Source organism: Mya arenaria, chromosome 3, assembly GCF_026914265.1.
Source record: "Mya arenaria isolate MELC-2E11 chromosome 3, ASM2691426v1".
In the NCBI taxonomy this organism is placed as follows: Eukaryota; Metazoa; Mollusca; class Bivalvia; order Myida; family Myidae; genus Mya; species Mya arenaria.
Genome location: NC_069124.1, coordinates 69,296,076 through 69,322,543, shown reverse-complemented (window position 1 = coordinate 69,322,543; position 26,468 = coordinate 69,296,076). Strand labels below are relative to the sequence as shown.

Sequence of the window (26,468 nt, the reverse complement as noted above, 5' to 3'; positions counted from 1 at the left end):
AATTATTACGTTTCAAAAATTCGTGTATCATTTAGTTGGAGGAACAATCTTTTTAAGAAGTAAAATATACATCCTTTGTTTCGGGGTATTAAGGGGTTGGCCAAATTTTACGAAACAAGATTTTACATGATTTTGGACCAGAAAGAGTTTGCATTTTTTCGAACAGTCCGTCGACATTATTTTCTTCAAAGTCATCGTTTAAGATTACAAATAAAATAGGCATTGCTCACGTTTTCTTATCAATATAAATTCAATTGATTAACTCCCTGTTGCTCTTGGTGATACCATAGTTTTCTCATTTTGTCTTTTTATTTTGAAAAGCAAACTAGTCTCATACAGGTTTGTATCTGGAACAGCCTGTTGGTTTTCTACCACGCTATACAACTAAGCTTCCGAACATTGTGACCCACCTAACCAGGCATTACAATCCCATGTTCACATACACTATATACCGGTATGTAGTAACTATACAAATTCAAAGTCAGTTATTGACCTTTTAACAATAGCTGACCCTTGAGCTCTACTTGAAGAGTTATAATGTTGACCTGAACGGACGATCATGGGCAGTGGCAAATCACAATAGCTCACCATTAAAAATAAACATGTGCAGCTAAGTTATTGAAATTAGACTCCTGCCCTGTTTTGTAAAATACAAAATTTGAGCAAGCCCTTAAAGCATTTTACTAGAGCAGGGCTGCTGGCTTGTGCTTATTTCAACAGTGTTCACACCAAGATGGTACATGTATCTGAAAAAGATCATTGATAGGAACAAGTCAACACTGCCAAATCGTTTCTTTAAAAGTTTCAAATAGCTATTTTTATTTTGGCATATAGGCATTCAAAGCAAAGAAACGTCCATTCATAATTATAACAACAGCTTTTGTTATAGAACGGTTTATATTCAAGTACAGTTAAAAGTGTCTCTCAAGCATAAATGTTAAAATGTTTTGTAGATAAAAGCATACAATTGTAAGCATACACATAGTATTAAACAACATTACACAAAATAAAACCAACAATTTCTTCTGTTTTCAACAATGAATATATTAACAAATGCATATATTACAATGAACAGTGCATAAGGACTAAAACAATCAGTCATAAAAAAGTAATACCACTGAGAGACAGCAGCTAATTTAACATTACTTAAAAATGTATCTTACATTCTTCATTTATATAAATAAAAATCTAATTACAACAGTTAATAAAGTTAACGCATATTACCTTAAAAAATAGTTAGTGGTCAACATAATATTTTGTTCATTGGGAAGGCAGTGTACTTCAAATTTGCCAAAACCTCTATTTCACTGTGTGGGAACGGACACCGGATACTGTTAACGCTTATCTACCGTATCAACAAATGAAACAAGTGTTTTAACTAATAGCTGAATGCTAAATTTGGCCTATGGTATACTTTAAAGTGGTTATGATTTAGCAGACCTCGAAAAATGTTTCTTCAAATCTGAGATGATCACCTCAAAACTTACAGAATTTCGACAAGTTTAGATATTTTTAGGAAATATATGGAAATAAATAAAAATTCTGAATCGAAGGATTTCACAAGCATAAGTTAAATATATGCCCTTAGAAATGTTCACAGTACTGTACTGGGGATAGCCGTATTATGTACTGCGGATAATTTCACAAAGTTGAGAAATGTGTCCTGGTGATAACATGTAAAATGGGACAAAAATTGATAGTAACACTGTTAATATACAATATACATGTATGTCTATTTCGAACTTTCAAATAATCTGCAAAAAGTGAGAGTACAATATGATGAGAAATTATTGAGCAAACTTTAGTTAACAATGAGTTTGATCCATGCTCTCCTAAATGTTTGTTGTAACAACTGGCAATGTAACCTTTAAACTGTTAAAGATAAGCCCTTAGAAATGTTCACAGTACTGTACTGGGGATAGCCGTATTATGTACTGAGGATAGTTTCAAAGTTGAGAAATGTGTCCCGGTGATAACATGTAAAATGGGACAAAAATTGATAGTAACACTGTTAATATACAATAAACATGTATGTCTATTTCGAACTTTCAAATAATCTGCAAAAAGTGAGAGTACAATTTGATGAGAAATTATTGAGCAAACTTTAGTTAACAATGAGTTTGATCCATGCTCTCCTAAATGAACGTATATATGCAAGATGCTTAAATATCAGGGTTGGTCACAATCCATACTTTCTCACTGAAGTGAACGAGTAGAGACCATTATTCTGTTCTCAGTAATAGCAACATCGACCCAAGCTTAGAAAAAAGCTTCACATGTTCCGAATTTGATCAAAATATCTCATTCCTTACTGATGACTTTCAGTGTGCAAAAACGTACCTACTTGATTTACATAGCAATACTATATATAGTCTCGTTATTCTTATTACATCGTTACTATCCTCAGTCCACTTAATAGCTATCCCCTGTGCAGTTATTTATTTGCTTCATCTATCCCCAGTACACTGCCAGGGCATCAAAAGGTATTAATATCTCCGTAACAACAAATCATATCATATTGATATCTTACACATTACTAGATAATGTAATTACAATGAAATCGCTCGAGTTTTATTCTTATTTTCAATATGTTGATTTATGTTGAAATCGTACCACAAAAATGAACATTTGTGAGCGATCATGCAACTTTCGGCGAGAATTGGGCTATTATACAAAAGAGGACACACATTTCCATCATAGTCGTATATTGCACAGGGTCAAGTTATTTGAAACTCTTCGATTTTGATAAATATATAACCATAACATACAAAACATGATAGAAAACTTTCCATGTGTCAAAATCAAACGCTTATCGATTTATCACTTTTTGAGCTATATCCGGTGTCCGTTCTCACACAGTGTATTTTAGTAAAACAAGAGTCAGCCATTCTTGATTGTAATTAGGTAAAGCGGTAGATAAAAACATAGTAAGTGGGTAGTTTACACAATATTATGCTGAACACTAAAAAAGTTCAAGGTTGTTAGTATGAACATATACAAAATAAGCAAATTCGTTGAATTGATATCCCTGGTAGATTAGGCAAAGTAGATTGCATTAAAATCATGTGTTGGTGAAACATTCCAATCAAACCAAGCAATACGACAACAGAATGATGGACTCGAATGAGCATTGGATATGAGAAATGAGTTTTTTGCAACTGTTAGAAATAAAAGAATATCATATATAGTGTAGCATTAAGATTTGACCCAGTAACCTTGAGTTTGACCCCACATTACCCAGTTTCAAACTATTAAAGTATTATTTCATCAAGGCCAGATTGGACAAGTAATATTGCAAAATATAAAGCCTCTAGAGTATTCCCAAGGTTTTTCAAGATTTGACCTAGTGACCTAGTTTTTGACTGAGTTTTTTCAAACTAAGCCAAGATTTCATCAAGGCAATTTCTGATTAAGTTTAATAAAGGTTGGATTGGATACATTGCCTTTTTGTTCACTGGTTTTCTTTAAAATTTGACCTAACGACCAAGTGCTTGAACCCCATGTAACCCACTTTTAAAATCTACCAAGATACATCAAGAGGAACACTCTGACCACAGTTTGAACAAAGACCAATCAATACCAATATTTGGTTTCAGACATGTTTTTTGAAATATTCGACATAGTGACCTAGTTTCTGACCTCATGTGACCAAGTTTCAAACTAGTCATTGATTATATCAAGGAAAACGTTTTGATTCAAGTTTTATAAATATAGAATCAGAAATTTGGAATTTATAAATTGAAAAATAAAGGGCCATGATTAGCATTTTATGCAAAATAGAGTTATCTAATTTGAGTTCCATTGTATAAAGTCTTGATGCAATACATCAAGTAGTTGATGATATATTAACTTATGTATGCTTACATGCAAAACCATAACCAGAATTTCTAAGTCAAATAATAAAGGCCCATTATTTGCATTATATTCAAATAAGTGTTATCTAACTTATTAATTAAGTAGGTTGGATAGTTGGGAATACATATCTAAAGTTTCAATGCAATACAATTTGCTGAGATAATGACCTAAGGTGCTTACATGCAAGACCTTAACCAAGGTGTGACGCTGACGTCTATGTTTGGGTGAGTAGTATAACTCTCCTTATTCTTCAAATAGTCGAGCTAGAAATCAATTTATATTAATATGTGCACGGACCTATTGTCTGTGATTTACAATCAGAACATATCCAAAGATGTTGCGTTCTTCAGAAATGTTCATTTAAAAAATGGAAGTTGAGGTGTAAATAGGATAGATTAAAAACCTAAAAAAGATTGTTCAGAGGTAATTGATACTTGTCAGATTAAGAACATTACCTAAAAATGCAAGTCATAATATAAGTAGATGGTCAATAAAGAATAAATTAAGAACACCTTCACATTTCAAAATCAAGGGAGCACACTACAGGTAAGTTAAACCTACATTGAGCTGTTTCTTTTATATATCTTAACACTAGGAACTATCTTGTGAATATCCACTGGTCCTTTCAGTGAAATACGGAAGTTCAAGTATGTGTGTATCCAATGATGCTCTGTAAATGACACATTCAGTGGCTTTCTCTTACCACCCACTCGCTTAAGTGTAACACAAGCTTGTTTCTGTATGTCAGTCAATTTGTTAAAATTTGAGCACTGTATTCTAAACCAAAAATGTTTTGAGGGGTCGATAGTGGGAAAAAAATATTCTGCAGGGGCAAGATATACGCCATTATCATTGATGGGTTCTAAATGTGTTTCATCCGTATACCTTCTATACACATTGGTCAAAAAATGTGGACCTGTGCTGTCCAATACATTCCACATATGAGAAAAATATGGCAAATTGTCAATAAGCATTTTCATGAAGGGATGTCTTGGCCTGCATCCCATAAGCGCATTGATAACAAGATGTTCAAAGTTGCCATAAAGTATTGGATGTTCGTAGGGCTCCTGAGGAACAAAGCAGGCATACTTTCGCAACATTGGGTCCAGATTCTGCAGACTTTCAACATCCATGTCAGCGTACACTCCTCCAAACTCGTACAGTATAACATATCTAAGGGCGTCAGCCCTTCGTATGCCCTCAGTGTAGCTATCAAATGTCTTCAACAAAGTAGGGTGTCTTTCTTTTATCAATTCCCTAGCACTCTCATCGGTCCAAAGATAATACTGATAATCAGTATTTACTTTTAACCATGACCGTACCCAACTGGTTAGTTTCATGGGAATGTTGGTATCTTTCCAAGTCTGGTGTATAATTCTGGGTACCCTTACTTCCCCACTAGAAGGGAATATTTCAAACTCCTTCAGGTACAGTGGTTGATAGTTCGAAATCTCTGTATCAGTCAAAGGCAGATCCAGACTCTTGTAGTCACCATGTTCGTGTATCTGCTCGAACTTGATGATGAAATGCATCACGGTGATGATAATGACACACAAGAACAAAGTTTTGGTTGTGTCCCTCCGGCACAATGCCTCCATGTACCGTGCCTTGCATGCCATAGTCTCTGAAATGAGAAATCACTAATATTGTAGCATGCATTGTTACACGACAAGTTTGCTTTATATAATATAGTTTATTCATCTATGTATTAAAACTTTTTGTACTTTTACCAAGACACTCATTCAATAAAAATTATACATACAACATTACTAGAAACAAGAACACATTGTCACATAGAACTAGTTTTATTAATTTTAGTCCTCTATAATTATAATCCATGTTAAAGTCAGCAGTTTTAAGTATTAACCTAAAGTTATCCAAAGCAGAGGTTTACATCAGTGTGCCCCTGTGTACAAATTAAGAATCTAAGGTCTCTTCACATATTGATAGTTCGCTAATATGTACATGCATGCAGGTACGATCCTTCAAACATTAAACTGTTAAAAAAGATAAGCATTTGAGGTTTGAAGACATTGCATAGTGGCAAACAGTGATGATGAGTTCAGCCAAAATCACCAATAGCTTTCTTAATCATTCAAGTTTCAGGAACATAAAAAAGTGATGGGGTTGTGAGGGTCACATGTCAAAGCTGCAAAGAGAACGTGCCTTGTGTGACGGATGGAGTAGAACATTTTATTTGCAAACAATTGTACAAGTACAATGTACATTCCATTATGATAAACAGGGAAAATCTGTGTTTCTTTTAGGCATAATGTATTTTAGTTTGAATTTACTACCAAAAAAGATTATCATGATAACTATGAAGATATTTTCCTTTAAAGGTCTCAGAACAAATGTAACACTAATTATAACAAAAAATAGTGTGTTTTTACATTGGTTAAACTATACCAATATTCCCAAACCGATCATTGAGTAGTCAAATGACCAGATGTTAACCATTTAATACTTCATTGTAAATTGTCATGATTTGCTTGAAATATTATCTTTATGTGCACTCAGCCATTGTGAATGCATTCACTCATCAAATATTAATATTATATATTGATATTGAGAGATGAATGTGAAAAGTGACATTAAATTTAAAAAATGATGGAAGAACCATTTTGCTGTCACTCCTAGACATGTAATTAGTAAGTGTCAGCAGGTGGTAAAAACAAATATACAAGAAAAGGTTCTAAAAACAAAATCAAATATGAAATTAATACTTTGCTTGATCCTATTATAAAGAGCATGAGATTGTTCGAAAAATTCGGACAAGATGTTCTTTAATTATAAAGATTGTAGGGTTTGAAACTTCATTTTGTCAAGCCTCTGATTGAGTAGACAACCACTCAGCTAGTAAATGTCTTTTAGTAAGCAAATTTGGTCAGTGGTTGTGATGCTGCAACTGACCATATTCACTTTCATAAATACAAATACTATAACCTATACTTCAGGTTGGCTGACCAAAACAAATAAGTTATAAAGGTTTAACAAAAAGTTGGTATCAAGCATGGTAAACATTTTATTTTGTCATTTTAATGAAAAAGAAAATGAAGTATTAAATAACATGTGCAACAACAAGAAACGCTGAGTAGGCTGAGGCAAATCATACACATTAGTAGAGAGAAAACAGATATGCAAGGAGAGTTAGATGGAATCAAACAGCAAAGACCCCACGCAGGTTGAGAACTAAACCCCAACATTTCCCTTGTGATTAGTTTCTATCAAACTACAAAATATTAAACCTCAAATATTCTAATGATTACATACCATTAAGTATAATCAGCCTGCAAACACATCCAAAATAAGCACTTAAATACACACCTTATCTACCGTGCATTTAAGCCAATACAATTTAATTGCCAGGGCAATACAAGATCAGACCTTAAGTATTAAATCGTTAAAATGATCTAGTTAAAAAATGGTACCAAACACAGTCCAAAGTTATACATGCGTTTTAAGTAAATGTTGTCAAAAGCAACTTAACAGCAAAATATTTTCTTCATTGACCTTCAATATTGTTTAAAAACTGTTGACATAAAGTCATTGTTGTATTAAGCAATTTATCTTTCCTCCAACTTTCATCAATATTCACACAGAACTATTAAAATGAGAGAGACAGCATTTTTTTCTATTTTAGTGACCTTGACTATGACCTTATGGTCCAAAGAGCATTCTTAATATACTTTTTCATTGCAGCTGCCTGTATATCTATATGTTGACAATTGACCTACTGATCTCAAAAACAGTTAAGGTTCATCTACTGCTCAAAGACATTCTACCACTGCAGTTACATGGTCCCCAGAGGTAAAACTCTCCACGCCAGTCTACTGACGGACCAACCTACCATACAACATTGCAAACCTTTATTCACTTTTTTCAAAAGGGGGCATAAAATTAATTTGATCCAACGCTATTAAACATACATAAATATTGATTTGAGCATATAAGTAATTCTTGTACATATTTGGTGTAAAAAGGGTATAGTGTAGTTTTATTATAAATAAATAATCATTATTAATTAATTTACTTACTTTTCTCCATTGGTCACTAGATATTTTCAGAAAGCAGTTTCATCCAGGCAAGTAAGAGTCACCTGTGACTAAAAATAAAATAAAAAACTTAGTAAAAATATTTAGTTGTATATAAAGCAATTAAACTCTACTTTTCTGACTAGGCAGTAAGTGTTAAATAATTACCATTATCATTTTCAGTGATATAAGTTTCTTTGATGGTTTGAAAATGTGATGTACCATAAAGAATTTAGTAAACTTTTTATTTACAGTTTGGAACAAAACTCACTCTGAATAGCCAACTAGAGCAATCAAAGGAATTATTACTACATCTGCTTTAAAATGACAAACACCATGAGTTTTAAACTCTGCTGTATACATGTGATTAATTAGACAAATGATCATGTCGAAAAATTAGGATGAGTCTCATGGATTCAACACTGACTCAAATAGTGGAGGCCCTTATAGTTGATTTTTCAAGATATCTTTTTATTAATCAATGGACACAGCTTTATTTCCAATGACTTTTAAACAAGTAAGTCTTTAAAAAGATTTTATCAGGGCCTCATAAGGTGAAGGCAATTATAATCATCAATCTTGTACATCTAACAGAGAAAGCTATATAAAAATCATCCTAAATTGTCTTCAAGAACCATCTAAGATTCCTTGGATAAAACAAGATATAATAATCGTCATAGTTCTGAGTGGGAATCAAACTTGGAACCCTCTGATTATGAGTATGAAATAATGATATGCTAACCAATTGGCAATCGTAAATACTTTAAAGAAATATTTCCAAGTGTAACACAGTTTTCACTTTAGATGCACAAGTCCCAAAATCCTAATTGTGGCACATGTCATCATCTGACTTTCTTTCTCAAATTTTGTTAAAAAAAATATTTTATTTTTTCGAGCAATATTTTATTTTAAATAATACCTACTTTCATATTCAATTTTCTGCATCAACTTTTGTCTGTCATTCTAATTGTGTTTTGGCATTTCAGATAAGATTTTTACTGCTTCCTCTTCTTAATTATTATCAACTTAATTATCTCAGATTTTAATCATAAACCTTACTCTTTAAGACTATGACACTTCAATTATCTCAGATTTTAATCTTTAATTGTAATTTTACTTTTTGACAATAGTTATTATTGTGTGACACTTCCACAAATCTGCATTATCTTTTTATCACTAAATTCTCATTGGTAACTTTTTCTCTTTAAGTTTGTTTAAATAGTCTGTACATTATTTATTTATGGGTGGACAAACTTTGAAAATTAACTAGGAACTTTGTACTTCTTCTTTTACTAAAAAAACTATCAAACTTGTTTTATTGCGGTAATATATTTCATTCACTTTCTTTCATAACTGACAAATCAAATCAACTAATTGATGTTTCTTATTGAATAAGTCTTTGGATTTATTTTGAATTACTGTAACTATAAAACTTCAATGTGGAATAAATCAATAACTTACTTTTAACATGTTAATTGGACTTGAGTTGTTAATCAAATTGAAGATTAAATGTGATCCGAACTACAGCGACAACCCACAGTTGTGCCAGCTAATTAATGGCATACTGCACGTGCCTCTTAGACAGTGTGGCTTGGGCTTGATGACACCTACTATATACTGAAGTGTATATACTGGCCCGTTCCTGACGCTGCACGACTTAACCAGCACAAAGTCGCACACACTTGGTGAGGCATCAATGTCATTTTGTTGTTGATGAACTTATTAAACTACAAAAGGGTACGATTATGTATATATATATATATATATATATATATATATATATATATATATATATATATATATACATACATAGTGTACATCTTTGGATATTGCCATCAATGGATTAAGATTGGGCTGGGACCATAATTTCTATAGGAAAACTAATACAACTTCTATACAACTTGTAGTTGAAATAGAGTGGATGCAATCGATATTCAACACATTCATAGCACATTGACTTATATTGATCTATTTTGTGAACATAAAAGTCTTATTTACTGAGGAATGGTTAATCATGCAACGTTGTCAATCCTGCAGTGGAGTAGCACTAGTCCAATAAATGAACGTCATAGAATCTTTTGACATAATTTTAGTTGGCAGACTCATTTATAATACAGGGGTACAGAACGATTGTAAACTCAAAATGACTAAAAAGTATCCCTGAATGCTTTTTATTGTGACTTTAAGGTAGTCCACCTTAATAGATGCAATCAAGTGTTTTGAAGATTCTTGGCATGCTAATTACAGGTATACATAAGAAACGTCAAAAAGATAAAAAAAGAAAGAAAAGATATGACTACCTAGTAGGCGAGCAGTTTTCAGACAAGTGTTTTTTTTTAAGATATTCTGATGTTTGAAGATACATCTGAATATTTGTCCAAGTATAATAAACCTCAGAAATTTTTATGAAGAATTTGTTATAGTATGTGGTGGAGGAGTTGTGATCTTGTGATGCTGTCAAGATGGTCTTTTAAGTGAGATAAGGTAGCCGTAGATGGGGATGGCTTTAAGGTTATGTGTTATTATGTACATAAGAGAGAGCCCAATATCTTTTGCTCTATGATCAAGACTACATCACTGCATCTAGTCTAAAATAATAGACTTTCAATACCGGTTTCTTTTAATATTAAGAATTTGCCATAACAAAAATCGTAAAAATATCCATCCACATACAATTTTTTGCACTAAGACTGCGTCATGTCTGTGACACTCGTTGTTTGTCCATAGTCATGTTTGGTTACTACTATTAATTATAAGGTTGTTTGCACAAATAAAGAAGTAGAAGAAAAATATCGACTAATGTGCCTTAAGTCCGGATTTAATGAAGATTTTTGCAGTAGCTATAAAGCACCAGTCAGTTGTAACCACGGCCCCCCAGGTCGGGGGGGGGGGGTTACTAACTTCAAATATATCTTAACTGATAAAAAGTGCTTTTGACCGCTGATACGTTTTAAAAACCTAAAAATGACAGGGTTCGAATTTTACTTTGAGGAGCACTCGCAAAATTTTGCGAGTGCATTTTGAGGCAACTCGCAAAATGAAAAATCAACTTGCAATTTTATTATTTGCTTTATTCCCTTATAATATTGTCTAATTAAAGTAGAAATTTAGGCCTAAGACATATTATGAATATTAAAAAGTATCAATCTTGAGTGACTCAACTACTAGAACTTGTTGATGGCTTATTCTATTTGGGGGTACTGAAAGACTCACCTGATGCTGGCAGCTTTTTGATAACAAAGCTGTCCAATAATTTGACAATGTTCACTTTGTATATTTACGCTCGCCATCGGGTAATTTAATACCCATTCGACAAGCACGCTACAGATTTCATTAAGTCTGTAAGTATTAAAATCAATAACAATATAAATTTGAAATAAAAAAAAGCAACCGTAAATGTAGCTTGGATACATTGGACCATGATATATATCGATAGACGAAGTCTATTCATTTTGACAATTGGGCCAAATATATTCAAAGGGGAATGCGCGAAAGCGCTAAATTTAGCCAATGATTGAGCTAGGTGATTACGTCATTCGCATTCACTTTGTATAATGCACGCCTCGGAGCATCCCGGAAAGATTCGAGATAAAACTCGGCCTTTTCCGTATTTGTTCTATTTTTGGAAAACTTACTAGAGGGTGACTCCGTACTGTCTTCTAGTGTAAACATGTCACTTATCGGCTGTTTACACTCGACTACGTAGCGGAGTTAAGTTCATGTTTATTCTACTTTCCTTTTAACATTTTGTGGTCTAGAAAAAGCCACTGGCAGAATTTTGCGAGCTTGAATAAAAGTCACTCGCAATTTGTAAATGTCGCTCGCATTTTGCGAGTATGCGAGTCTAAATTCGAACCCTGAATGAGGGGAAATTCACGAGTGTCCGTGAGATACTTTGTCCGAAAACTACTCACCTACTACTGATAAATTATATTTCTCTGCGTCGAGTCGACTATATTAAATAATCATCATGAAGGTGGAATGTAATCCTTACTTGTTCGCTTTTGTGTTGCCGATAATTTGGTAAAAAGGTTGGCTGTGACATAAAACATGAAACAATTACAATGTTGTCCATCGATTTGGACGATCGACTTCACTTGACAGAAGTTCGAAACACACAACAGTTATGGCAATCGTAACAACTCGGCCATCTCCGGCAAGCTTCGAGATATACCTCGTAAATAGTAGTAAGGATATACGAAAGTGCGATGCGGCTGCCGGCGATTAACACCGTTTTCAATCCGCGTAAAGAAGGCCCATTGTAACAACAAGGAAATGGATTGTGTTAAATTAAATGTGCTTGTTTAAGAGAAAATATTTATTTTAACCTCAAAAAAATGTTCGTTTTATGAATATTTAGATGTTTTCTTATAGTTGAAGCACTCTATTTTCTCTAGAAAAATCGTGAGCACACAGAAAATGTACTTGACAGTCATTGAAATGATCATACGGTTCATGGCATGCATGAATCATTACATCGGATTAAATGCATGCATGGACTAAATGTCAACATTTCTCAACAGTTATAGGAATACCCTATGAAATGTAAGTTTTAAGTCATACTTTGCCGTGTTATTTTTCACACCATGCCTTGCCATTAAAACAACATTACTATTCTGTAAAATCATTGATTGCATATTGTGCAGACTTTTGTGGATTGTGGTAGGATGGGTGTGAGCTTGGCACCCAGTCAGCTTTACCAGCTGAAATCTATGCATGCTTTTACTTCAGCATTATTAGGTTTGGGCTGCAGATTTTTTTTGTGTAAGCAGTTCTGTGGGGTTGAGGTGGGGCGGTGACTATCCACACAGTAAGCTCAATTGTTAGAGTACCAATACAACGTTCATGTGGATATGCACCAGACAATTGTAACCACGGCCTCCCCAGGTCTGGGGAATAGTGGGGACTTTGACTTTCAGTACAGCCAACCCCGGCTAAAATCCCCACCCTGTGCGGACGATCCAATGGCAAAATCCCTGCCATATGCCCCACACCCAAGGGACTCTAGGTAAGGTCCATTCCCCTCTATATTTTAAGCGAAGATAAAACCACTGCATTCAACCAGCACTGCAGGGCCACCTGATAGGTAAAAACACGGCCCATATCCCCTGGTTAACCCCAGTATTCCCCCGGACCTGGGGTGGGGGGGGGGTACAATTGACTGGTGCACTAAGTTGACAGATGTTGTCTTAAAATTGTATTTGTTCAAGGCAGATCATGCTTCACTTTACCTCCTAGGCTGTGGATAAAACCCACTCATTAGAAGTTTCCTTACACATTATACTTGTCTAAATCTATAATTATTAGTCTCAATATCTTTGAGTAAATTGTCATTTTTTATTAAAAACAACACCAAATGAGTAACTGATAAGATACTCAACTGATTCATTTTTTTGTCAATAAAAGCCTTAAACAAATATTTAAACAGGTTGCTAAGCTTTTCAGCAATGTATACCAGACTTTTTTCAATAATACTTAATCTATTTTGAATAATTAGCCTTTAGATCACTCTTCACCAAATGACTCTTTTATGTCCAACTCCATAAAATGCAAACAAGAATAATTACAGTTTGGATCAACATGTCTCTTAATTTTATTTTTAATATTAGTCAAGTAATAACAGAGCCATGTGTATGCAATCCAATGTAAAACTAATGATAAATTAGATTTTGCTCCCATTTTTACTTTCATTTCTGTGCCAAGCCCTTTTAAGTGCATTGAGTCTTTTGGGAGACTTCACAATATTTCTGGCGCTTAATCCCCATATATGGATAGTAAGTTGCCCTACAAATTTAAGTCTTCAATACAAAATATACTGTATGTCTCCACTTTAACCATAAACACACAATGTGAGGACTATTTAAAGCATTACCATGTGTCAGAATTATAGATCTTTCTTTACATTTTATTTGTCTAATTGTATTACCGGTCTCTTTAGCAATATCCTTGTGCCTCTTTGAGTACTTGGCTTGACAGTTTGGTTTTTAATACATTGTTTTGAATGTTTTATTTGTACACAACAATGATGATGATGATGATGATGACACTATGCTATGCCAAAACCTCAACACATTTTCTTCAAACAAAAAAAGGACAGTCATTCAGAATAACTTTTATTACATCATTTGAGAAAATAAACTCATACAATCAACGAAATAAACATGCATCTGTAAAAGCACAAGTCATGTTATGTGTTCGTTAAATTCAACTTAATAAAGAAAACAAATATTGGTTGCAGTAAGCAATGCGCATCACTTCTAATAAACATTCCAACAGACTGAAAAAAATCAACACAAATGGAAAAACTGTTTGCAAGTCAGCTAGTACTTATTCTATGCCTTATCAGATTGCTATGCAAGCTGGAAGCTTACAAAATCACTCTTAAGTCTGTTGCCTAAGAAGAAACAAGTATGGACATCCTTTTCCTGAGGTCAAGAGAAAGTATCTTGGAGGTCTTGAACTCACAACCTTGAATTTGGGACATCAGTATGTAAGTCATCAAATATTTGAGATGACAAGATGTTCCACTAAACGCTTTGTTTCCATCTTGCACTCATTTTTCCAAGGAAGGCGTTGCAGTTGTGTTAAGATGATTGCCATGCATTGCAGGTCAATCCTCATACAATGGCATTTTTTATTACATTCGGATTCCAGTGCCTGAAATAGAAAACAGAAAATACAACAATAATAGGAATTATATTTTCAGATCAATTATTTTAAAAGCCTGTACAACAACAGAAAAGTATTCATTAAACATTAAGTGCAACACCAATTTAAAGCTGCATCCTCACAGTTTTACTGTTCTGACACCTTTGTTATTTTTGTCTTTAAACAAGCCAATTGGCAATTATTGTGCAAATGTATGGAAACCAGTCAGGGTTCCCCCTGGGTTCTAAAAAGTTGTCGCCACTTTTTCGCGGGGGGTTAAGGGGGCCGCGATAGGCCCCTTTACGGGTCCAGGGCAGCGCCCTTGTGGGGGCCAAGGGGGCAAAGCCCCCTGAAGCTCATGGGGTTTAAGCATTTTAAGAGCCTTAAATTGCATTTAATTAGCACATTGTTGTGCAAATCATAACATTTTGTTGTACATGAAGCACAAGATATTAATAGCAAATTGCTATTCTGTTGACAAAATTCATTGTATATGGACTAGTATATAAATAAAAAAAATATTGCAAAAAATGTGACATAAACATCAATATGTTGATTTCAGTCTAATGCCTGCATACAATAAAAGAATACATTTGTGAAATTATGAGATAAATTTAAAATAAATGAAAACTCTAAGAAATATACATTGTCAAACTAGGGCCATAACTTTCCTAATAGAAATTTGTCTACCTACTCTTTACTCCAGCCAATATATTAGAAGCCTTATCAAATGGGGTTTAATCCTATTTATTTGATTTCTGTTAATCTTTTTGACACTTTTTGAACTCTTAGAATGCTGCATTTATAGCAATTACAAATTGCGACAAAACCGAAAGCAAGTCTATTTTAAGCGCGTAAACGTCATTACGAAATTTGCATATCACGTGACTTTCCGACAACATAAAATTCTACGATTTGCATATTTAAAACTAACACGATAATTACGCAACAACAAGGCTGTTGAGCTAAATATTAAAATTGTTTGCTAATAAGAGACATAACAGTTAAAGGATGTCATTGTTTATCCGTGAAAGCAATAAAATTCTGCAATAATTAGCGAGGTGTTGACTGGGCCGTGACTGCTTGCCCTAATTATCGGATTAATTTTTGTTGTCGCACTAGCAGCTCTGCGCTTGATTTATGGCAGTGACAGAATCGATTATCATGCAGGCCGCATGGTCACCACTTACGTCATTTTAAGAAAATATTTCAGAAAAAAATCGTTGTCGCCATAAATTCGCCAAATTTGAATAGTTATCGCCACTTTTGCGATTTTGTCGCAAATGGCGACAATGGCGATCGCCAGCGGGAACCCTGCCAGTGATATTAGACTGCTGACATAATATCAGATCACAGTCTTTCATATACAAGTTTGAAAATTTGGTAAAAATTCCTCCAACTAGTCATATAAGGTCACACATAATAGAACAGATTTCAATTGATTGGAAAATATTTTTTGCTATCGCTTTAAGCCGTATAATTAATTATATGTGTAAATTTAATTTAATTACTCCTTTGGGCTTTTGAAGAATGACCAAGAAGAACTGTCAATCTGTGAGAGAGCAGCTTTTAGCTCTGGACTGCTGGTTAATTAAAAATATGAAATGAACTTGTTATCATGTTTAAATTCATCTACAATGTTGATATTTTAATACTGTCAATCCTTGTTGGTTAATTGTACAAACATGCAGGTACTTTTGGGCTTAAACCAATAGGATACTTGACTGTTAAATTATTGTCCGAATTTCGAAAATAGCACAACCATTACCTCATCTGCCTTTTTTCATTTGAACAAGCCGGGAATCAGAGTCAGCTGCACCCCTGGTACCATACTCTTCTCTGAAAATGACAATAAGATTAAAATTTAAATGTCTGCATTTCATTGGCACAGTAAAAATGTCAACATTTTTCAATGTTTCTGCATCACCACCACTGGTGGATATCAAAGAATTTAGTCTTGAAAGAAATGTGTGCTGGTTTATGCGTTCAAACTTATTTTGTTAAACCAATAGAATGAAGATCTAATTTATTTAGAGAACTATATTAGTGAACAGGGCCGAGGTATTCAATTCAGTGTTCTCAATAAGAACCGGCTGCCGGCCAAAATGGACGGTTCAAATGGCAATAGGGCCGGTTCAAATTTGGAAAACTAAATGAATTTTTAGTAGAATAAGTAGAAGCTGGTCGGTAACTTTACTATTGGAGATGGTTCGACCGAAACTTATTGAGAACCCTGCAATTGTGCCATTACATTAAGTTGTTTGCTACCAACAATCACGGACATATAAACTATACATCCTTGGTTAAAAGAATGTAAATTTTAATTATAAAAAATTAAAGTTATGATATGAAATGTATGAGATAAATACACTGAGAAAGAAAGTCTAACCTATTATCGATCTAAGTAAAGTCAGATTCAGACTTATTTGTTATTAAAAAAAAACAAAAAGAGTATTTGTTTTCTTAATTTTTGCCACTGATCACTGGAGCTTCAAAATTGTTATTTACTAAATTAGAATCTGTCAAATGAAAGAATACTTTACCCCTAGTCATTCTAAAATGCCGTCCAGGCTAACCATCATTAAAAAAAAAGCCTGGACGGCATTTTAGAATGACTAACTTTACCCCACCCACTAAGAATTTATGACATTTCCAATTAGTTTCTCATTAGGGCTCTTTTAAAACTATTTTTGTATTTTATTAAAATACAATAAGTATAAAAATAACACTTACACACAAATAAGTGGTAAAAGTTCGCTCCTCATTCTGTCTTTGGACTAACATATCTCTTGGTTGTTTGAACATCTTCTTGGTCGGCCATGATGGACTATTTTCTTACGACCCGTATTATATCCGAGGCCATATCTTGATACTAGCCGAGGAGTTCCGATTGCAGTTATGGGCGATACTATTTCCCGGTCCCGGTCTCATCCGGTCTCTGTTTTTAAAATTTTATAGTAGGTATCGGGCGTTATCGTGAAGGTGTGAATGACCGCGGGGGGTAATAGGATTGCAAAAGATTACAGTTAATTAACGTTGTTAAGAAAACAAACATTAGATATTTGATGATAATTATTTCATTTTTATATCAATAAAACAAATAATAAATTAAGGCAAAGATAATAAAACCCATAAAATATACACATGTACTAAAATTAATGTCATGAATAACAAACACATTGTTTTTTATTGTTATTTTTTATTTTTTTTTATTTTTCTATATTAAATTCAGTTATAAGTATACTAATGATAAAAGCAATACAAATGTAAACAATGCATGCATACATGTAAATCAATTTTGCAAGTCAACTCAGTACTTCAGAAATTCTAACATTTTTTGTTGAAGTGACACTCGTATTTGTAACCGATACAAACACATTCATAACAAACATAAATTTTGAGTAATAAACCTTTAACTTTTTACTAAATAATGCATTTATGCAAAATATAAATAACTGATAACAAGATTGTAACCGTGTAGCTGAGTACGCAAAACTATTAAATGACTGGTGAATGCTTAAAGATTTAAAGTGGTCAACTATCATAACATAAGGTAGGAATATCGTGTTTTTTCACTTTTCTTTCAAATTCAACACGGTGTCCATTATGAGATATGTATTCATCATGGTTGGTAAGTTAAAAACAACAACATGAATTGTAGTATAAATCATTTGGGAGTAATAGTGCATCTTTAACTAATACTTATACTTATTATATTTTCTGAAGGAACTCTTCATAACAGGTTTATTACAATACACAATAATTTCATACCATGAAAGTGATTTGAAGAATGATGATGTTGCTGTCGTAGTTGATGGTGTTGTTGTTGATGATGGTGTTTGTGATGATGCATGTGATGTTGGTGGTGATGATGATGCTGTTGTTGATGTTGATAATGTTGTTAGTGATCATGAATGTTATGTTGGTGGTGTCGATGATGCTGTTCATGATGATGATGATGATGATGATGATGGTGATGATGATGATGGTGTTAGTGATCATGAATGTTATGTTGGTGGTGTCGATGATGCTGTTGATGATGATGATGATGGTGATGATGATGATGATGGTGTTTGTGATGATGAATGTGATGTTGAAGGTGGTGATGATGATGATGATAATGATGATGATGATGATGATGATGATGATGATGATGATGATGATGATGTAAATGATGATGAAAATGGTGATGATGGTGGTGTTGGTGATGGTGGTGTTGATGATGATGATGATGATGATGATGATGATGATGAATTGTAAATCCATGAACCATGTTACGTATATCAACCAATGTACATGTAAAAATAACCATAAATAAATGTCTGGCATAAACAAATAATACAAAACAATTTTCGGATTATTTATTAAATTTTAATATTTTCAAAATTCGAAAGTAAAAAAGGGCCATGATTGAGGGCGCCTCCACGTGGTATGGTCTGGATGTGTATGGATATTGTGTTTATCATGAACACATTAAACAATTATGCATACACAACACAACGCCCTCAAAATATAACTTCAACTTCCTTAATTTTGGATCAATTTGAAAAAAAAAATGAAATATAAACCCATTATGAAGCCTTTTCAATTATTTGTTTAACAAAAAAAATAATTTGTTAAGAATAAATGAGTTATGAGTGGATTTCACGTCTCAAAAAGTGGATTTCACTTGTCAAAATGTGGATTTCACTTCGAATTCCGATCTTTTTTTTCAAAATAGATCTACAACTTTCTTATTTTTGGATCAATTTGAATAAAATTTGAAATATAAACCCATCATGAAGCCCTTTCAATTATTTGTTTAACAAAAAAAACTTATAAAAAAAATGAGTTATGAGTGGATTTCACGTCTCAAAAAGTGGATTTCACTTGTCAAAATGTGGATTTCACTTCGATTTCCGAAAAATTGCTCTTACTTCTTCATTTCTTGATATATTTCAATAAAATTTGAAATGTAAACCCTTTATTAGGCACTTTCCAAAATGTATACAAAAAAATAAAAATTACTAATTAATATAACTGAGTTAGGAGTGGATTTCACTTCTCGAAAACTGGATTTCACCTCGATTTCCGATCTAATTTCGAAAAATTGCTCTAACTTCTTCATCTTTTGACCAATTCCAATAAAATCTAAAATCTAAACCCTTTATGAGGCACTTTCTAATAAGTATACAAAAACACAAAATTATTTATTAAAATTAATAAGTTATGAGTGGATTTCACTTATCAGAATCTGGATTTCACCTCGATTTGAAAAAAAAAATGAAAAATTGCTCTAACTTCTTTATTTTTTGACCATTTTCAATAAAATTTGAAATATAAACCCTTTATGAGGAACTTTCCAACATGTATATATATATATTATATTATAATATAATATTAATTAAAATAACTGAATTCTGAGTGGATTTCACGTTTTGAGTGGATTTCACGTGAAATCCACTGGATTCCTGTATCACCCCGCACCGGATTCCGCCAGTGTGTCACAAGCGGTAGTGCTCGTTTTGTCGCACACACTTTTTGGAATAAAATTCATATTATCTTTTAGAGGTATTCTATTTATTATAAGTTATCGTTTATATTTTGAATTTCATGCAATATAACACAAACGCGCTCGCACTGTGAAATGTTCCATGGCAGGAGGTGTCCTATACGTACATGTAGCATGTGCGTTTCAGATAGATTTTACGATCTGCCATTATCGTAAATTTGCGATCGTAATAACGACCAACTTAACGATAATCATAAAGGCGTTTCAGAAACGTCTCGTAAACTCTCCGGTCGTACGTAAAGAATAACGATAAAGCACAGCGTTAAAGCGAGTGACCCAGTCTGAAGTTAAATGACGTTACGTCACTTTGACCTGGTGAGCGCACCTGTCTTTTTTATTAATGATAGTTATAGTAATAATAGTAATAATAATAATAATATATAATAATAATAATGATAACCTCTTGAAGGGAATCAATTAATGTAACTCTCATTTTTATAATGATTTGCACAAATGATACAAACTCGCGGTCTCTATTCTGCTATTAATGTTACATTTGTATCTTAAGTACATCTTCATCCGGGTTTTCTGTGATGGAGGCGGTGGCGGGTTCCGACGCTCATTTTAAAATTTGTGTGATTATAATGAAAATTGGACAACAACAAAATACATTGTTTTTTTCAGGCTGGTGATTTTTCTTTGAATTCGTCTTTGATAAGTGAAATATTATAGTATGCGTATTATGAATGTTCTGTAAAGTAAATGCAAACGTGCAGAATGGTGCTGATGATGATAGTCACGATGATGCGACGACAACGGCAATGATAATTTAATAATAATAATACGACAACGACACTATCATGATGATGCGATGACGACGATAGTGATAATGCGGCGGCGACGAAGACGAATATTATCAGTATTATAATGATAATGCGACAACGACGACTAAGATGAAGATAATAATAATGATAATGCGACGACGGCAATGATACTAATCATGATGTGACGATGACGACAATGATCATGACGAGATGATGATATGTAGATGTTGCTGATGATTGATGATGTGGATGATGATGAAGATGGTGAAGTTGGTTGTGGTGGTTGTTGTGGTGGGTGCGGTGGATGATGATGATGATGAATGATGATGATGATGATGATGATAATGATGATGATGAATGATGATGATGATTATGATGATGGATGATGATGCTAATGATGATGATGATTATGAAAATGATGATGATGATGATGATGATGATGATGATGATGGTGATGAAAATAATCATCAACAACCAGCCTTAGTTCGGATAACGAGTAAAGTTCATACGTTTGTGCACCAAAACTGTGACTGAGAGTTGTTGTATTGGGAAATAGTTCGAAAATACAATTTTGACTGGTTGGATTTTTTGTATGAAGACAATTCGTGTCAATCGTTGTTATAACAGTTAAATAAACAGCATTTCAGATCCATTCAAAATACATGATAAAATCTACATTTGCAGACATGCTTCAAATACACAAAATTACTAAAAGAAATACAGCTATTTTACAAGCTCGTCTCTTCAAAACACATTATTTAACAAAAAGTATCTTAACTGGTGCAGATTGTCATAGTGGTTAAGTGTTCAGAGTTTCATGCAAATATTATCTATTATCTTTTTCAGTCATGTCATGATATACACTGGAGTATACACTTTATGTAGCATTCTGTGTTTATACACGAGACAGTCAAAGTAAAAATAAATGTATTCAGAAATATAAAGATGCACTTAATTTCTATAATAAGATAGTATGAATGTTTACATGATCAACCATGGTAGTGTGTGTTTTATATACTATCATAAGTTTGAATAAATGAATCATTTAGATTTTCCTATATAATTCAGAAGTGTTTTAATCCTTAGAGGAAACATGTACAACTGGATATACATCACAGTTGAAACTGTATAAATATATATAATATTTGGAAAATCTAATGCCAATGGCTTTTAAATGCAAAGTCAAACTTAAAAAATAAATAAGAAATTTGATTTCAAATAATGAAAGTTTCACACAAATTCCTCACTGCCTATTTAACAGTTTAAAGTTTTATGTTGTGTTGGGATATGCAATTAATTTCAGGTTCTGTGTCAATATATCTGTAGTTATCTGCTGGGTCTGGTATCTCCAGTGTATGTAGGTATTAAGTACTGTTCTGACAAAGTCTCCTAAAACACACTGGAACCTTTAAGGTGAGTATCTTGAAGACTGACTGTGAGCATATTCTAAACCTTGTGATTTTTCAGTGTCCTGAAAAAACAAAAAGTTATAAAATATTGTTTAAAACAGCACAATATAATGCATTTATGAAAACGCCTTTTAATGGTTAAACAACAAGAAACACATAATTTTCATTCCCATTTTTCAACTGAAATAGTTGGATATTTTATGAAAATTATTGTCTTTTTAAAAAAATAAATAAGTAGGGTATTTAAGAAAACATGAAAAACACCATTCTGGTCACATTTTATTTCTTGTTTAATGTTCATATAAGTTAAATAACAATTATGCTATACCAGTTAACTGCTCAAAGTAAGATGCCCAACATTGTATCAATATGAAATTCATTTTATTGTATTATTCATAAAATCGGTTGATATCTTATTGCATTTTATCATTTCCTACCTACTTTTACATTTCCCTCCATTGCCAGCTTGAAGCATTCCTGATAGTTTTCTATCACCAGCCTGAAATAATTAACTTAAACAATATTTAACAAGCAAAAACACTAAAAAAAAAAACATAGAATATCATTAAGCATCCGTTCATAGCCTGTGCATTAACTGCAGGTACATAATATGGTTTTGCAGTTTAGTTTCTACATTAGTCCTTATGAAAATGTGTTCATATGTTGAATATACCTCCATTATTATTCATTAAACCAACATTAGAATTAAATTCCCTTTTCCATACCATTATTAAACAGAGGTCAATGAAGAGCAAGGCTTTTTCCACCAAGACCATGACACTTTTGTTGTCAATTTTCATTGTACACTTGGCATCAAATGGTATGACTGAAAAAGACAAGATTTAACCTTTGTCAGTTGAAAACTCACATATGTACATATATACTACAAAGTTCTACATAAACCATATCATACCTTACTAATACAAGTTTCAATTACAAGTAAAGGTGAACTAAAATGATTACATTGTCACCCGATAGTGTTCATGGTATTAAAGTAGCCAATAATCAACTTATTTGTTGTGACAGTGTTGTTTACATTACTGTACAGTATCTATATTTACATATTAAGCATCAGTTTTAGATGTGTAAAATTAAGGAAAATAATTATGTTATATCATGACATGGTAATATGGTAACACTGTTTAATAATTCACTGACTACATGCCACAAAGACCGGTAATGTAACAACAAAATATGTACATGCATTTATTTATCCGAATTTAAAACCATCCGAAATAGAAGAATTTCAAGAACATGTTTTACATGACATATTAAACAACAATGGAACCAAATCAAATTCAACATCATATTCCATGTTTAAGATGTACTCAATATCAGCACATTAACAAAATATAACAAAAAGCTTACATCTTCTACAGTTAAAATCCGTTTTTGACAGAACGGCGGAAATAGAACATTTTCGTACTGTTTTCAGCTATTTTTAGACATAGTTTGAAAATTCCACACCAGCGAACATGCTACACGTAATATTAAACTCTCAAATGTTAATAAAAAAGTAAAAATATACTTTGATATGGAGAAAATCTTCGTCCGCCATCTTGATCGTTAAGTTAACGAGTGCCTCTTACCGGTCGTAGGTTTACGAGCAATATTAACGATAAAGCAGGTGCACGTTGCGTCTCTGAAACGGTGCGGATCGGTAATTTTGGTCGTACTACCCAAATCAGCTAACGATCGCCTTAACGATCGTCTCTGAAACGCACCCCTTTTTTAATAATATTTTAATAAATATTTTTTTAAGTTAAAGGGTTTGTCTATTAAGCCCTAGTAAGACTTATTAGGAACATAAGATGACTAGATTATGGGTTGGTATAAACCGCAGTGGCACAGCCAATATAAATATATATATATATGCTTACACCCACTGGACAAGATATGGCATTCAAATACCAGAAAAGATTCCATAGGACTTTTTTGATTAAAATAACAACTAATAAAAGTAAATTACATGGGCTCACATCTATTTATGTTTGTTTCAAATTTATATAAAATCTGTCGAACACATACAACTACTTGTGTTTTTCTTTCGGTGAGTATTTTATTTAGGTGTTACGACTTTACTTTTCAATTAACATCCTTTTACAGTGAGAGGTATATAATATCAAGATAACATGATATCATGCATCCTGTAAGCAATACTTTCCAAAGATTTTCCCTATCAAGCTAGATTAATTAAGTTTTGTTTACGAACTACACATCGATGTACAAAGATGTTATTCCCTTGTATATTTTTGCTACTTACAATTATGCTTTTTCAATGTATATGATTACCCTTTAAGTTATACTTTTGAAACAACTAACCATTTTACAGTGGTATATCAACTAGTGGAACCGTGCGCGTGTTGACTGGCCGCACAGCCGGGAAAACTTGTTGATGTTATCACTGTTTTCGATGATTTAATCCAATTTTCCTATTTGTATTTGTATGCATGATTATGATAAAAATGGCTTTTGTAAATACTTGCTCTAATATGTGTTCATTTTAACATATATGATTTTAATTATTTCCAAGTCACAAGCTCATTGTTATTTTCTAGTTGATATGTTAGGTATGTCTGTTATTCATGTCGGAAAATAGCTCATTAAGCTAATGTTTCTTGTTAACACATACCCGACTTTAAAAAAAGATTCTTGTATCTTGTATCTCTTGGGAAAAAACGGCGCAGCTTTATTTAAAAAAAAATGCATAGTTACTGCTAAAAAGGGGTAATTATATTATGATTTTATCTAGGCACAGTTTGGTATGTTAAAATAATTAATTAGTTAGCTACATAATTACAGCGAAAATTAAGTCAGGTTAACACGTAACAGTTCGCGAACGTTAACAGATAATCTTACGGCAGTTGCATGCCACTATAGATTAAAAATAATGAATACACACACTCAAAACATTGCCTTTTTACATCTCCATCTCAAGAAAGATACTCGGTACGTGAAGGCAGCATGTTGGAACACAATCCTTATAGACACGTGTTCACATTTACATTAAGATACTTAATAAAGGCATACATTGTACATCTCGCGCTTAAAAACCTTTTACAGAAAACCTGATATTTTCCTTTTCCAGGAAACACGATTTTAAAGTAACGTACATTATGTCTGGATAGACGTACCTTAATTAATTTGTTTGAAACGTATTAAATTAATGCCTACAGTAAAAAGCATGCACACTACAATGTGCACAAATAATGTGCCAAGAGCTTATTTCCCTCAAAAATAAAGCAAATTTAAGTCAATAAAAGTAACATTTTCCAGGTAAAGTATATTAAGTCATGGACATAGCATGCTCTATTCTGCTTGAAATAAGCACGGACCGTATTATATGCTTTAATGCTTAATAGGTCCGTGAAATGTGTTATTTAATTTTTAAATTAAAATGTAATATCAAGACAGGAATTGCGCAATAATAACCCATTATTATCAAAATCCTTCTGGTTCACCAGGGTGATGATGCTATGCGTTAGATTTGTCATTATCAAACCTCTGATAAATGGGAATGAACAGAATAGGCTGCTTTCAAGAGAAAACGCATTCGGAACTCCTCGGCCACTAACTGTTGGTCATTGACAATTATAGACCATTTACATGATTTCACTTGAACAAAGAGTAAGTGCATTCACAGTCAAGAATAGAACTAAATAATGTCTGCACTTAATGTTTTCTTAATGTATAATTGTATGTTCATGTGATTTGTTTAAGTGTATTATTCATTAAATACAGTTCTATCAATGACAAACTGATTATCCTACATTTACATAAATATAAACCATTTCATGACCAGTATTCAATCAAATGTATTATGAGTTAACAGAGCCATGTCCAGTGCATACTGGTATACACTGGTATACAAAAACACACATGTCAATGAATAAATATATAAAAACAGCATGATTTTCTTCACAATGTCAAGGTCATGTATCTACTTTAAGGGGACTATAATTCAAACATGAAATGATAATGTTTATTGTTTGGTACTCTTTATGATATTAATACTGACAAAAAAACACCATGCGATTTGTTATGTCATGAAATAATTAGGTCCCGTAACATTGATCAAGTTATAGGACCTTGTGTCCTGTCACAATTTTCAGCTTTCACATTGACGGTAAACTCGTCATTTTTAGTGTGTGACCGATAAATATTTGAAACTTTTGCATTAATATATATATATATATGTAATATAATC

The 26,468-nt window shown here is 32.8% G+C and overlaps 1 protein-coding gene and 2 long non-coding RNA genes across 7 annotated transcripts; all 3 read right to left on the bottom strand.

The window, feature by feature from the left end:
- Nucleotides 1-796: 796 nt before the first annotated feature.
- LOC128228657 (uncharacterized) lies at nucleotides 797-12,025 on the bottom strand. 5 transcript variants are annotated; one of them, XM_052940092.1, is made up of 4 exons: nucleotides 11,884-12,025; nucleotides 7,893-7,960; nucleotides 7,129-7,145; nucleotides 797-5,479 (listed from the first exon to the last, which is right to left on the bottom strand). In XM_052940092.1, the coding sequence occupies exon 4, from the start codon at nucleotides 5,472-5,474 to the stop codon at nucleotides 4,413-4,415; it is 1,062 nt and encodes a 353-aa protein (XP_052796052.1). In that variant the 5' UTR covers nucleotides 5,475-5,479; nucleotides 7,129-7,145; nucleotides 7,893-7,960; nucleotides 11,884-12,025; the 3' UTR covers nucleotides 797-4,412. The 5 variants fall into 5 exon arrangements, with proteins under 5 accessions (XP_052796052.1, XP_052796053.1, XP_052796050.1 ...); XM_052940093.1 differs by having other exon boundaries at nucleotides 11,804-12,021; XM_052940090.1 differs by lacking the exon at nucleotides 7,129-7,145.
- A 2,185-nt stretch (nucleotides 12,026-14,210) lies between these two features.
- Nucleotides 14,211-17,377, bottom strand: LOC128225553 (uncharacterized). The gene is made up of 3 exons (XR_008259656.1): nucleotides 17,271-17,377; nucleotides 16,306-16,376; nucleotides 14,211-14,546 (listed from the first exon to the last, which is right to left on the bottom strand). It is a non-coding gene; the product is annotated as an uncharacterized LOC128225553 (long non-coding RNA).
- Nucleotides 17,378-22,094: 4,717 nt separating this feature from the next.
- Nucleotides 22,095-23,040, bottom strand: LOC128227034 (uncharacterized). The gene is made up of 3 exons (XR_008259758.1): nucleotides 22,987-23,040; nucleotides 22,703-22,760; nucleotides 22,095-22,323 (listed from the first exon to the last, which is right to left on the bottom strand). It is a non-coding gene; the product is annotated as an uncharacterized LOC128227034 (long non-coding RNA).
- Between the last annotated feature and the right edge of the window lie 3,428 nt (nucleotides 23,041-26,468).